The sequence below is a fragment of the Echeneis naucrates genome, chromosome 15 (assembly GCF_900963305.1).
Source record: "Echeneis naucrates chromosome 15, fEcheNa1.1, whole genome shotgun sequence".
NCBI classification, from domain to species: Eukaryota; Metazoa; Chordata; class Actinopteri; order Carangiformes; family Echeneidae; genus Echeneis; species Echeneis naucrates.
The window spans coordinates 14,599,427-14,614,695 of record NC_042525.1 but is presented as its reverse complement, the minus strand read 5'-3'; the positions used below and the strand labels follow the sequence as shown (position 1 = coordinate 14,614,695).

At 38.4% G+C, this 15,269-nt stretch overlaps 1 protein-coding gene across 2 annotated transcripts in view; it reads right to left on the bottom strand.

Annotated features, from left to right (window-relative positions):
* The window catches only part of anapc1 (anaphase promoting complex subunit 1), a 45,614-nt gene that overhangs the window by 20,515 nt on the left and 9,830 nt on the right, over positions 1-15,269 (bottom strand). For both annotated transcript variants that reach the window (XM_029521437.1, XM_029521436.1), the window contains exons 18-34: positions 13,795-13,850; positions 13,347-13,478; positions 13,158-13,232; positions 12,247-12,369; positions 11,502-11,671; positions 10,148-10,239; positions 9,141-9,289; positions 6,846-6,924; positions 6,071-6,107; positions 5,660-5,733; positions 5,076-5,254; positions 4,858-4,944; positions 4,437-4,576; positions 3,976-4,094; positions 3,254-3,384; positions 2,744-2,884; positions 88-240 (exon numbers count right to left, since the gene is read on the bottom strand). In XM_029521437.1, the coding sequence (XP_029377297.1) occupies positions 88-240; positions 2,744-2,884; positions 3,254-3,384; positions 3,976-4,094; positions 4,437-4,576; positions 4,858-4,944; positions 5,076-5,254; positions 5,660-5,733; positions 6,071-6,107; positions 6,846-6,924; positions 9,141-9,289; positions 10,148-10,239; positions 11,502-11,671; positions 12,247-12,369; positions 13,158-13,232; positions 13,347-13,478; positions 13,795-13,850 (1,937 nt within the window). The remainder of the gene's footprint in view (positions 1-87; positions 241-2,743; positions 2,885-3,253; positions 3,385-3,975; positions 4,095-4,436; positions 4,577-4,857; positions 4,945-5,075; positions 5,255-5,659; positions 5,734-6,070; positions 6,108-6,845; positions 6,925-9,140; positions 9,290-10,147; positions 10,240-11,501; positions 11,672-12,246; positions 12,370-13,157; positions 13,233-13,346; positions 13,479-13,794; positions 13,851-15,269) is intronic.

Below are 15,269 nucleotides of genomic sequence, written 5' to 3'. Positions count from 1 at the left end.
CTCTATATAAAGAGAGAGAGAGAGAAAAAAAACAAAAAAACATCTTCATTTAATTTCATGTGGTGAAGTATGTAGACTCACTCTTACCTGAACATTGTGTGGTACATCAAGCTCAGTTGAGGTGGGTGGAAGCAGAGCAGGAATGTGTATACTAAGCAGGCGGGTAATTGACATGTCCATGCTGCCCAGTTTGGCTGAAGACACGCCCAGTAGCAGCCCAATACTGGTCATCTCATGGCCCTAACAGAAGAGGAAGAGTACATGAGGTAATTAAGTGACAGCTGAGCAGTTAGAAATTATATATATGAATAAAAACAACCTCCTGTAGAAATATTTACAGATAATACAGTGAGTGGCCATTCTGAAGGTGAGATCTGAGGGAGTTTTTCTGTTTTTTCCTCAAAGTGGAGTGGTTACATTAATTAAATGCAAACGTCAAGGTACAACAAAGCATGCAGGGCAATGTGTCCTTGTGCATTACACACCCGCTGCAACAGAACAAATGACTTCCAGTGTAATCAGTCCTATCAGTGACTCTTGTGTCTGAGCAGTCCAATCAGCTTCCACACCAGTTCAATGACCAACAGCTTTCATTGGACCCTTATCGATTACTACCTCAGTGTGTGTGTGTGTGTGTATGCATTCAGTGACCACAATGGAAGATCATGTTCTGTCTACCTGTTACACAATAATGCTCTGAAATAGATCAATCACTCCTGTTAGGAACTTTTTTTAAGAACATACTTATGAACCAATTCTGGTTTATCAATTAAGATTCCAATGACACAATGTGTACATCATCATAGTCATGTATTCAATCAATAAAAACCTGACAATTGCAAAAAACATTAAAGAAAATATCAACCACCATAATACAATTTAATTACATCTCAGTGTGACTGTGGGTCTCGTTTCATTTCTCACTGACAATAGATTGTAAAAGATACAGATTAAACGTAACCATTTTTCTCTGGTGGAAATAAAAAAAATTATCACATCCTTAAATGAACACCAATACACAAATGATTCAACGAGGTTCAGAGATTTTAAAGCCACAATTAAGAAAAAAATAAGGTGGGCTAGTTAGTATTTGTAAAAGGCTGCAACTATAAGGCAAAAAATGCTTGAAAGATGACACTCTCATACACATACACGTATGTATGCACGCATCCTCTCTAAAACCACTGTGATATAGAATTCTGATGAACTGATCCAAAGTATGTCATTGCAATTTCTCTTTTGCTGCAAGAATAGAAACCAACAGAAAACCACCAGCTAAGAACAGACGTCACAGTCAACCACCTCCATCACGTTCATGACTTTCATTCAGACTAAAGGCAGTTACACACAACTTTTGAACATGTTTCACAGGACATTGTGCACTGCAGTTTGGATTATAAACGAGTATGTGTTTCAATGAACTGCTAATATCTTTGTACAAATAGTATTTTCTGTCTATTGACTGGAAAGAATGAATAATGCGACTACACATTTTACCAGAAAAATAATTAAACTGTTAGTTAAGTTGTTTAAGTTTATATATCACCACACCAGAATTCATTCATTCACTCATCTTCTACTGCTTAACCTTTTCTGGGTCACAGGGGTTGCTGGAGCCAATCCCAGCTCACATTGGGCGAAGGCGGGGTACATCCTGCAAAGGTCGCCAGTCCATCACAGGGCCAACACACAGAAACAGACAGACCAACAACTACACACACTCAGACCTACAGGAAATTTAGGATAACCAACTAACTCAAACATGTATGTCTTTGAACGGTGGGAGGAAACCGAAGTACTCGGAGGAAACTAACGCAGAAACGGGGAAAAACACGAAAACTGGACACATGAAGGCCCCAGGCCCAGGAATCAAACCCATAAACTTCTTATTCTGGGGCAACAGCACTAACCACTACGCTTCCATGCTGCCCACCACACACCACAATATTAAGTTCCCAAATCAGTGTTGTGCTCAAGGATATTTTAGCTTCAAATATGTGCAATAACCTTAACTGTCTTGAGGAAATAAGCAAAGCATCCTGCGTATTACAAAAAAAATATTTTTCAGCTCAGTAGTCATTTTTAATTCAGCTGCTTCAAAATTGGTTTTTCATAAAATTTTAGGTACTTTAAAATCTCTGAGACCACTGTCACATCTCATTTATAGAGAAATGAGTGATATAGAAAGCTCGCCCATCTTGATGAGCTGCTGTTCGCAACTTGAATCAAAATGGGAACTGAAAATGAATCAATCTTGAACCTAATGTGGACACAGAGTGAGGATTTTATGAGAGGGTTCATCTTTATCTTCAACCACATCTTTACACCAAGTCTTTAATTGAGCAAAAAGAAGGGGTGTCTTGCAGCATCCTGTTGTTTTTCTCATCTGAAAGTGGGAAGGACTCGTCTTGTTTCAAAGTTCTCAGAGGGCAGAGTTTCGGTTTGACTGGCTGCCTGGCTCTGATGCGAGTTTACATCTTTCATTTACAGTCAACTGAAGAAAAATGTGTGTGTCGGGGTGTGTATACTTCAGTGTGTTCTACCACAGTTAGAAACAGTAATTTAGAGCAGTGCCTACAGTGATCTGAGCATTAAGGTAGACAGTACTCATTAAAGCCAACAATATGTTCACTGCCTGTGTATTCCTGTTGGGTTATAAACAGACTGTGTGCATTTGCTTTGTTTGCACTGTGAATCTCAGGTATGAAATCTCAGAAACAGTCCTGTGTGAAAGTATGCATACCTTGGTGAGGTAGTCGTGTATGTTTAATGTAGCCAGTTTGGTGAGGTGTCCATTGAGGCCCAAGGCCATGAGGAAGCCTGCATACTCATTAGCCAGCTCAGGGCTCTTTGGTTTGTTGTAGGCAATCCATGCAGAGTCCACCTTAACAAACAAGAAGAACGTTATTTGTACTTGAATAACTAATCTGTGTTTAAAGCGGGAGGGTGAGGGAAGATTACAAGGCAAGCTGCAACTGCAGCCAAAGTTTCTAAATTTGTATTTGAAATTCCAAATTTTCATCGATATTCTGAAGAGATTTGATGTAAATATTTATTCTTCTGGAAGTCTCTGCCTGATGGAGCTTTTAGAGGAAATGGTACAGCTTCACCAAAAAAATAAGTTGTAAGTTACACAGAGAATTTAGTGAAAACAATTCCAACTGGGCACACAGCAGAAAGTGTGTAATCAGCAGCAGGTCTGTAAAACTGGAGAAGCTGCCCGATGGGGAGGGATCTCAAGTTTCAGACTGACCTGTGAAGCTGGGGCTATCTTGAGTCCAGCAGCTACTCCATTATGGAAGCTGGGCCAGCCAGTCATATTCGGTGGAACATCAATATTCCCGCTGTTCAGATCAACCATAGTGTTCCTTGGAGGAGCACGGCCTAGAGCAGAATATTGGAAATAATCAACCACATCTAGAGATAAAGAATTACTCTGAACTTTAGGTATATTTTTTTGTGAATGATTTTTCTCCATACAAGTTAAGTGGATGGACATTTTTCTGTTCATAATAGCTACAAGCTCAGATAATGGAAATGTATTATCTTAAGTGTCAGCAGAGTTTCTGTAGTTTGTGATGGCATGTGGAATAGAACATTCTTACAAGATACCTTTGGTCTGGAAACACTACCTTTATCAGACATCATAATATTACATTAAAGACGTCTTATAATGGTTTCATTCGGTTTCAGGTACAATCTCAAGTATGTTTCTGTAAATTAATGCTGAACGTGTCTCTAGTGTTAAAGAGATTACCCATCTCAAATGCTGTGCTTTTTAAATTTATGCTTGCATTGAATGAACCAGAAAATGCGCTCTGCTGTGTTCTTATTAAGTTCCCTGATATAGCCCGAGTCACCCTGGGAATTCACTCAGTCTTCCGGACTGGAAAAAGATTTTAATATTCCACAACCTTCCATAAAATGTAATCCTTGCTGATCCACTAACACAATGTTTACATGTCAATCTCATACCTGTCAAGTTGAGTTTGGGGACAGGTAAAGGTTCAGTTGGCACAGGATGATAAGAGAAGAGAGTAAAGAGGCCACGACCAACTGGGAGAGCCATTGTTCTTTGACACAGCTGCAGGAGTCTGAGGAAGTTACAGACAAGTGGAAAAAAGAAATCTGGGGATTAAAACCAAGGAGACAGAGATTCTGAGTCACAGAGAAATATATAATTCACATAAAACTTTGATTATAGCAGTCATCTCAGTGATTTCACAAAACGTGACACAGAAACAAGGGCAGGATTGTGCTTGAAACAAACTTGAAAAAAGAAAAAAAAAAACATTGAAAATAGACAGTCAGCAAAGAGGTAAGTAGAAAAACAGATTTGGAAAGAAAAAAAATCTCCAACTGGTGGAAAAACTCTGCGAAGGACAGGAAAATACATTCTGTATGTGTCTCATGCAGAAGTCATACAATAAACCCACTTGTTCTCCTTCTCCTCGATGTACTCGTGGTCAGAAACCTCTGGTAGCTGAACAACGCTAACTCGGACTGGTCTGGAACTCTGTAGGAGCCTTCTGACCTCGTGGACCCTGAGATCCTGACTCCAGATCAGTCCTGTTACCTGAAGATAGTGTGAATAGCATACAGTCTCAGAAAAGACTCCCAGTAATACCCTCAAAAAACAATCAGGCGGTGTTCATAACTTACAACCTAAGATTAATACATAGACCTTTCCAAGTCGCTGATTTAGAACTGGGGAACTTGTGCCAAACATTTGCAGTAGCCACGGTAGAACTAATATGCTCATATGGAAAAAATCTAACCCCATCTGAAAAAGGGGTTAGGAAGCACTTCTCAAGACTGACCAATATTGCAAAATATGTTCTTTACTGAATCTTTTACCTCTTGAATTATGTCCGACATACCATCCTCCTCCTCATCTGCTTCTGTGGTTGCAGGAGGCTCCAGTGACAAACCTGACCCTACAGACTGGGGATGCAGATGTTGAAACACATATTTTACATTCAGCTACAATGATAGGGTCTCAACAAAGTACAATGTTCATTGGCAAATCAAAATCTTGAAAAAAAAGCTCCGGGCTTTAACTTTGTCCTACTCACAGCTTTGCTCTTGGCTAGAGTCATCTTGTGGGCTTGTTTGGTCAGATCCTGTCGTCCTATCAGCATACAAACCTCCTCAGACCAATCAGAACATGGTTGCTCCCGACAGCGGTAGATGGCTTCCCTGATGGGCAAAGCCGCACCAAACGGGACTGACTCCAGGTCTTTCAGGGTGAAACCTAAGCCAATGAAATTGGAGGAATTGGAGTTAACAAAACTCCTGTTTTCAAAAGGAAATGTAGCCTTTTCCCCATGTTTTGTTCAATCGGGCACCTAAAACAATAGCACCATGTTGCAATGGTGTATATACATACATTCTTAAATCACAGTCGGAGAATAAAATCCAGTAAACTCCATAGGTTTTCTTTTGTGTCTAGTTTAAAATACTCCACACACATGTTCTGGCAGTCATTTCATTGGACAGGTTTGAATGCAGAGTTATGTATTAATTCATAATTATAATTATATAAATATAAAGAGCATAAATATAATTAGGCTCTTTATCAGCACCAATGTGGTGCCAATAATGAACATAGAACGTAACTGTATCTTTCCTCTGCAGACAAAACACCTGCTTGTCTTACCTTCTGAGGTGAGCCATACCACCAGCTGCTCAGCCAGATTGTCACTGGAAAACGTCACCTTCACGCTGCTCTGTCTGGAATAATTACATAACGACACACTAAAATGAGATACATGGTTACTGAGCTAATGGAATGAAAGGCAAAACAGGAATAAATCAAGAGTAAGATCAGCATTCTCAGAAGAAAATATAGTCTTTAAAGCATTTTTTAAAATATTGTGTCAACTGTATTTCAAACTATTACGTTGCAGGTTTCGTTTCTTTTATTATTAAAAGTTAAATTGCTTTTAAAATCTCTAAAGATAATCAATTCCCAGAAGTAAAAGATGTCAAGACATTTAACTTGTTTGAATGTCCACTGAGCTGCTATAAAAATTTTGCCCAAAAATGATTAAGTGCTCCTTATGAGTACCTTCTGTAGTGTGGTTCACTGTCACAGGACTTCTGGCCTGATACAGGTGAAGATGAGAAAGAGGAAAAAAGAGGAGCATGTCAATTAGCAAGGGAGGCCAAACAGTTAATTTATTTGTTCTTATTTGATTGATTTGATTTTTAAGATCATTTGAACTTAAACATGATCATTACAATCAACTAGCTACTATATTCCAGCTTTTTTAAAGAAACCCATTGATTGATAGTTCAAATTTGTCAGCAAAATGGAAGGGTGGTAAAAATGAGGAGGTTAAATGAAAGAGACATCTTGTTCCTGATGAGTGGAGGGCTGTATTTATGTGGGATGGCATCTGTTGTTTGTCTGGTTTTGTTGTTTGTTTTCAGACAAAAATGCCAACATATTGCCTGGGGAAAAAAACAAAACAAAAAACACAAAAACTGGATGCTCTCAGACCACCCACAAAGCCAAAATCCAATTCTGCGTCAGTGAGAAAGAGACAGATCAAAGACCTAGAGCAACTGTCACCTCTAGCAACACGAAGAGTATGTTGTTAAAGCATAAAAAAAAAAAAAGAATAGCAAAAAATTGGGTGACACACAAACCTGCGTCACACATCTTTCTTTCTCTATTAGTGCTCCCTGAAGCAGAGAACTATGGACTGGCAGGTAATAGGCACTGGTTGTCAAAGGTTTTCACACACACACACACACACACACACACAGAGAGTCCCCAGACTCAATTTAAGACATGTGAACTGGTCTTTGTTGGTCACAAAACACGTGCACAATCAGACCTGCGGCTAGCTTGACCAGGTACTTAGACACATCTGTCGAAGTAGCAGTTTCATCACCAGCGATGTACAGAGCATAACTCTGAGGAGAAAACACAGAAGAAAGATGAAAAGCAGGATTAATTTGTGCAAAATCATAACCTTGACATGGTTACATGAAAGTTTGATCTATACAGTTTATCAATTTCCAGTCAATCATCTTACAGAAATATGCCAACAGAAAGAAAAAAATTCCACAATTATACATCACCACAGAGCACGTGTGAACCGATATCCTGTTTAAAAATACCCTGATATGATATAAAGGGATGCAGGTTCAACACTAAATACACAGGCTTTCTTTTTCCTTCACATTTATGAGATGTTGAAATCACGATATGTTTGCACAGTAAAAAAAACTGAACATATAACTGACAGGTTGTGAGTGAGAGGATGCAAAGAATGGGACTGAAGCGGTGAGGAAAAAATGTGTTTGTTCCATATGGTGTTCCTGCAATGAGCCACACAGTTATTCCCAATGAGAATGAATCAGAAGTGTTACTGCATGTGGCAACCTAGAGAAAACATGCTGTACCCAGAGCCGTTATTCCCCTCAAATTCCCTGCCTGGTATGTGAAAGCGCAGAAAATCTCGGATCTTTTCAAAAATGCTGATGAACTCGCTGTAATTGCTGTTATAGGAAAAAATTAGTTGGGGTGGGACTATGTAAATAATGATATAAAGATTTAGCTTTAGCTTAATTTTTCAACATGCTATTGTCAATTTATGTATGTATGTATGTATGTGTGTATATATATATATATATATATATATATATATATATATATATATATATATATGGAAAGTGAAGCAACTGTGAGCCTTTAAAAAAAGCCTTAAAACTGCATTCTGCCTAGTGACCATCAGGGGGCAACTTCACTGATTTACACAATCTACTACACAGAGCTGCATGAGAAAACACAGAGCAGGTCAGATGCATCCTTGACACATCTTCGGAAAGCAAGCTTTGTCTTTCTCACTGGTCCATTAAAAATGTCAAAAAATTGCAATAAACATCCATGGAGTGATCCCAGTTGTCTATCATACATGTTCTACATCATATACACTGTGGACATATGCTATCAGGATATTGTTGTGATACAAACGCAAGCCAGGTAGAGCATTTATATTTCTGATGAGGCACAGGGATGAAGCATTCCCCTGCACCCTGCCAGCTCTCTAGCAGAGAAAACCACTTATGTGAACACGCTAACTGTGGAGGGTTAAACTGGGTGAACCAGAGAGTCAGCCCATAATCTGTTTCTGCCATAATGGCAGTACTTTTCTAACTGCAGACCCTGGGAAGCTTTACATCCATCACAATATATTGCGAGCCAGCATTGTGTCTGAGGGTCAACACAAGCTTAGGGTTCCAAATGCAGCCAACACCGGCACAGCCAGTACAAGGTGACATACTGCACACACTCACACAGAAGTGTGTAAAAAGTGTGTTTTGTTCGATCCCTGTCTATTTGTATCTGTCCATTTAGTACTAGACAAACAAGAACATAGTGTTGCTGATACAAAGTCTGTATCATCCTTTTGTAAACTCCAGTGTATCCAGGGTTAGACCAGCAGGCCATTGCAACCAGCGCCACCTACAGACAAAGAAATTAACAACAGCAAAATGCAAACATTCATCAATAAAGACTAAATTCAGTCTCTCGTAATGAAAACTTTAAATTTCAATTTACGTGTTGTTGGAATGATACATTTGTTTTTAAGAATGATGAGGCCAAAAAAAAAACAAAAAAACGCTTGTTTTTAAACGTCCTTCATTCATAGATAGGAAAAAGGTTGAATCCATCAGCCCCCACAAGCAAATGTGAATGTGGACATCCCCTTCCATAGCATGACATATTTGCTCTTTTATGTTCAGAAATAGTTTCACTGACATACTACACAAAGAGATTATCAGACTGTCCTGATCAAAGCTAAACTCTTTCCCCTCACCGTTTCTCTCATTCTTTCTCACACAGAAAGACTCACAAGAAAGCCCAGGAGCAAGATGGGAATCAAGACCAGTGCAAAACCTTTAAGAGCAATTTCTTTAGTGCAAACAAATATATTTTTCTGTGATTTATGAACTTTGCTGAGTATAATAAAGGACAGTAGATTTTATTGATTGTTTCAGTTACTTATATACTTATATTTCTGGACTCTTGTTGTTTTAAAATAAACAGCATACAATTAAACACAACACAAAAAAAATTACTTTATCTAAAAAAAAAGAACAGGAAAGAAAATATTTGGGCATACCAGAACCAGCAGCCTGGTCCTCTGACAAATGCCGGGCAGGTAGGGGAAAGGTGGAATCTCCTCTCCTCTCAGACAACTACTGAGCCAGCTGAAGACACAGGGAGGCTCTGGCCTCAAGAAAGAGGGCCGCTGCATTTGTCCAATCTTAGCTGGAGACAGGTGAGGATTAGTTTAAGATGAGGGATAAAAAGATGCAAGGTGACCAAAAAAAATGTGTGGAAAGAAAGAAGAACATAACGTTGGCCCAAGTGGGAAACAGTGAAGGATGGATAAAGGAAAAGGGAATAAACATAATATAGTTTATAAGACAGAGTGAGAGAGGAAAGAAGTAGGGGAGCAAGGAAGGAGATGATATTTGGACATTGTAAATTGTATAAATTAAGAAAATTTAAATAATTAAACGTGATTCAGCTTTTCATTCATGTATTACAAAGAATGTGGTCCATATATGCCATTCTGCTGCTGTGACTCAGTTCCCAGCAAGTAAAATTTTTCTAAAAACTTAAATTCTTTTTTTAACCTATACATATAGTGTTGATTTGCTAGGAAAAATGTGAAATGGCGCTAGATTGCCTTATTTTCCAATATTATCACTACTTTATGACTACGTTATCCATTACCTCACTGAGTTACCTCCTTTTTCTGTTAATGTTGCTCAACTTGATAAGCAATCACAGTCAGAGATGGATACAATGACAGAAACACCCTGCCCTTCAACAGCACATTCTAAGAACCAGAAAGGTTTTTTTTTTTTTTTGACAGGTTTAGATAAATACTGGTTACAAGTGAAGTGGACCGGTGCTTAATGAAATGTACTCATGTTTGTTGTTAAATGCTTTTTCTGTTGCATCCACTTGGCCACAGCTTGCATACATTTACTGTTAAGAATTATAGTAGAGTCAAGGGGAACCTGGAGCTGGCATTTTTTAGCAGATCATCCAGCCCTATCACTGTCACTATAGCAGCACTTATCTTTTTTTATGACTTGATGCATGAACAGGTCTTACCCTGGTCAATGAGGCAGCTCTCAGTGAAGTCACTAATTAATGAAGGGTAGTCTCTCCAGTACTGATCCAAATATCCATCCAACTGGAGGTCTCTGCAAATAAAAATACAAATAAATCAATATTTGTGTATTTGTGTGTATAAAATGGCTTATCACTCTCAAAGAGCCTCTATGGCATATAACTTATTTTGAACTGCATTTAGACACATACCCAGAGTAATTAACAGCTTTGAGTCATTAGCATTCTGTTTAACATCAGATAATCAATAGTTTTTAATCCTAGTGCCAAGCCCCAACTCCCACACAATTTTCAGATGCCTGTCTGAGCACAAGGTTTTGTGTCTATGTGTGTTAAGATTTTCCTTAATGAGTGTAAAGTTACCTGTGTTAAATTAATGCTAATAATTCACATGTATACCTCGAATATCTTTCAGCTGTTACCTTATCTTTTTTATGCTTTTTTACAATTTAATTACTTTGTGTATTTCCTATATATTTATGTTTATGCATTTATACATACTTTGCTGATAACACACATGGTTTGAGCCTTTGAATGTTGTTATTCACAGCGTTTTTCTGCAGATTAAGTCAGCACATAAATATGAACTAAATCTATATATATCACACAAGAACATCATAATCGTCTCATTGTTAATATCCAAATTTGAAATAGGTTCAATTAGATTTACTAAAATCTAATAAAAATAATAAAGGACAAAAATCATAACATTTTCAAAATTAGAATACGGTTTCTGAAGAGGATTAAAACCTATTTCTTCCTAAAATATTTTAGATTAAATATTTTAAGAAATTGAGTCAATAACTACCCAGTACAATAACTGATACAACACTTTGGTCTCATAAAGCAGAAAGAGTGTTTTAAAAAAAAAAAAAAAAAAAGGCTATACTTCACAACAGCCCACATACTAACCAACACAGGCTAATTACACTGTAGAGTCTTTCACTCCCCCACTCCACCTATTCCATTAAGGTCATTGCCACCAATCACAGCAATCACTTGACAACATGTTGAACTTTATTTCTCAGTACACATCACTAAAGAGCCTTGATTACAAACAAGCTTTCAGCAGGATTCACCATGCCAGGTTTTCTTTGTTGTGATATATATCAAAGGTCTCTTCTCCCTTTTGTAATCCTTATGTATTAAAGCAAAAGGTCTTCCTTATGCTGCTATTTCTCATCCGTTAAGTTCTATTCCAGCATCACAATACTCCATATATTAATTTCTCAATACACAACACAAACACATTTAGTTGGCACACCAACCACATGCTTTTTATTTTTTCCAAAGCAGTTAATCAGCTTTAAACACACACAGAGATAACAACAATTACCTTGCAAGCTGCTGCAGCAGACAGACCAGTGATGACGCTCTTGCTCTCTGTAGCTCATCCAGCTGCAGTTCCTGATAGAGTAGGTGGAGAACGTAGAAAAGTGCAGGGATGTGGGGGAAGAGCGGCGCTGAACTGTCCAACTTCAGAGATGGGCTGGACGGAGAATCAATCTATACACACAAAAAAAGAGGAAAGAGTTGGACATTACAGCAGGCAACAAAATGAGATATCTACAACGTTGCAGAAACTGTGGAAGATTTATCAACCGTACCAATATTTTTTCCCACGGCATATTTATGTTGGGGTAAGAAAGTCTACAAATATCAATTACACCAGTGTTCCCAAGCCTTTTGGTGGAAGTACCCACACAGCTCTATCTATGAGCACCCGCGCCATGTCATCAAAAACACTTGGCATGTTCCAAATGGTTTGTATTGATTTTATACCTTCTTCTGTTCATGTATTAAGTTGTTTCTACAGCAGTTTTGGTCAAACATTGTGCTAATTTCACAGTTAATGTACAAGTTTCCACACATTGCAACTTGCAGCAGATGTTGCTCTGTTGATGAAGGTGTTTTGCCTACCTTTCATTAATAGAAATGGGTTGGACAATATTAACACTCATTCATCTAAATAGATGCACATAAGTCTTGTCTACGTACATCATATCCACTATTAGTGAAATCATAATACAGAAAGCAAACTAATTGAATCGAACATGCTCCACCCGGAGTGAGATTCATACAGAGGAGAGGTCCTCGGTTTCTGTGGTGAGAGTAGTATTGGAGCCACTCGAGTCCACTGGACCACTGACAGGCCAGAAAGTCATCTGACGGTGGTAATGAGACCCCAGCAAGTAGTCCCAGTCCTATGAAGAGAAGAAAGTGGTACAGGCTGATAGGGTAAGCAGTAAGTTTTTAACTGACTAATGCAGATACAGAGTACAGTCTACGCCTCCAGCTGATTGACATTTGTCATGTTTTGAATACACACAAACATAGATCCTGCGTTGTGGTTGACTGCATATGCCAGCTAGTCCCGACAGAGGAAATTTGGTCATAATCTCCACTTTCTGAGTAACAGAGTTGAATGATGGCCAGAGGTGTTTTAGCAGAAAATTGTGACATAGTGACGTTGACCTTTGACCAATCAGATATAAAATGTCACCACTACATCATTAAACATTTGTTAAATTGTGTCATAACTCATGCACAAATCCTTGAGTTATATTTAAAGTTATAGCTGTCATCCCACCGCCAAGGTCCAGTTCATCCCTTAGTCCAAGTGAATGTTTGTGTCAGATGTAATAAAATTACCAATTATGAAATATTGAATTCTAAAGAAAATAGGGTTACTATGACCTTGAACTTTGACCTCTGCAAAACATCATCAAGCCAAGATTGATGAACAGACAATCTGAAAGCATAATGCCTCTGGTCCTGGCTTCTCTCTGTTGCTTCTCATTTATTTAAGAAGCACATTTAAATTTTACCATCAGTTCACTTGGATCAAACCAAAGAAAAATCTGTTGACCCAAAGTAGTATTATTTTCAACAAAATTATAACATCCTTTGGAAATTAGAAGGAAAAACAATAAACTAAAGTGCTGCTAATTGTGCCACAAACACCACAATAGATCATACTTGAATCACACACCTCATCCGAACCTCCATCAGAAGGACGAGCCTTCTTGGCTGCAATCACTGGAGAGAGGGGTACTTCAAAGTGCAACTGGTGAAAGAGAGCGGGGGAGCACAGAGGGGAAGGTCAGGGCATGTAAACTGGAGATCAAAATTGAAAGTTTTCACAGATCAAGATTGGGAAGCACTTCTACAGCTGACTTACATTTCTTGTCCAAGTCAGGCGCTCAGTGTTGTAGCCCATCAGTGTCATGAAACAAGTGACAAACAGGTTCCACTCTGCATGGGCACTGGGACCACCAGGAGCATTGTAGATGTTGTACCACTTCACCAATACCTGAGTGATTTGAGTTTTCACAGATTTTTACTTGGCTTGAATTTAAATGCAAAATTATGTTCTCAACTGCAACACACGGTGCAGGCTTGGTATAATGATGCCTTTTTATTGCAGAATGAACATTGACTCTTAGTGAAGAGTCCCTTCACACTACTACATGGAGGTCACTGAGAAATTTGCATGGCTGTATTGCACCAGAGTCTCCAAAGCTGTCTAAAAAAAAAAGTATCATAGGTGTCTCAAGAAGTATCCATGCAACCTGACGCTGGTTTCTCTTTTAGCAGTGATTCCAGAATTAACTGTCAATTGCACAAACCTTCATGGCAGCTTCCTTGGGCAGGATTAAACGAATCGCCTGGAGGCATTTTCTCACTGAAATATATCAGAACAGGGGCAGAAATACATCAGTTAAAAAAGATAAATAACACAAATTCTTAATAGTTTTTAGTACAGAGTTACTTATTCTTATTTCTAATAAGATTTTTTAATGGCATTGTAAAAGGTCCAGACCTATGAAAGAGAAGAGCATCTGTGTTTCTATTGTCAGCCATTACTCGCTGAATTTTAAACAGCTTCTTCTCCTCAAGATCAGAAAACAAGAGAGGAAATTAAAAAGAACCACCACCATGTGAGTAATTAATGCTACTGTGTCTCCTAACAACTCTGACCAGTCAGATTCCAGGCTATCTTAATTGGACATCCAGAGTAGGAAAGGTCAGGGAGGAGGTGGATAAATGCCATTTCATTAGGGGGAGAAAGGATTGTCTGAAGGATCGATTACTAAATGATGGGGAGCAACACATGGCAAAGGCACACTAAAAGTAAACACACACAGAGACCTTACTCATACCGAAGGTTTTATAGGATACTGTGCTTTAACAAAAGCTAGAGTTGATTAAGAAACTTCATTCATTCATTCAGAGTTTATAGATGAAACTGGCTGATATGCTGGTAAAGAGTTATCTATTTCGGTGGCTGGAGAACAAAATACATTTCTGCTGTTTTGCATATTAATTATCACACATTTGGTCATTACATTACATCATCATGGAGTTTTTGCACTTAAAATCCAGCAGCTGTAGGTCAATATTAAACTTTTAAACGTTGCCTTTTTACAAACTGGTTTGACCTTTATACCACTGAAAACTGCACATGCAATTATTGGTCATGTCAAATTCTTGAGCATGGAAAAACTACACAAAAACAGCTTGACTGGCAGATGCTATGTTTAACATTTATGGTAGTGTAGCACACAACACGCAGAGGTAAAAATTATGTTTAAAGAAAGCTGAATTGAGTTTGAGTTTGCATTACAGGCAATGGTACTTTGAGCTGAGCTCAGTTCCACCATTGGTTAGGTGACTGTGTGTGTTATGGTGTCCCCCATTGGTGACTTTTTTTTTTTTTTTTTTTTTTTTTCAGAATTCTGTAAATAAAGACCTTTAGGGATCTGTATTAAAATTTGGCAACTTTTTGAACAAACCTGAGCTACTTTAAGTAGAAGAGAGACCTGGATTCCCTTAAAAGTGTGAGGTCAGGTTTTCCCTCTGCAGACAGTTCTTCATGCTGAGCTTCTGACTTCGTCTCTCAGCGCAGCAAAAACATGATTTTGCCTGACATCGTGGTAATAAAAGTAGGATTTTTGCAGTGTAGAGTAGCAGCTCAGAAATGGCTCGGAAATGAGTGCAGGTGACAACACTTTGCAGTCACCATTTCATACAGAAACATATGAATGAGAACTGAACTGAACTGTGAAATGGGCTGTAGTATAAATACGAGTTGTGTGAGCAC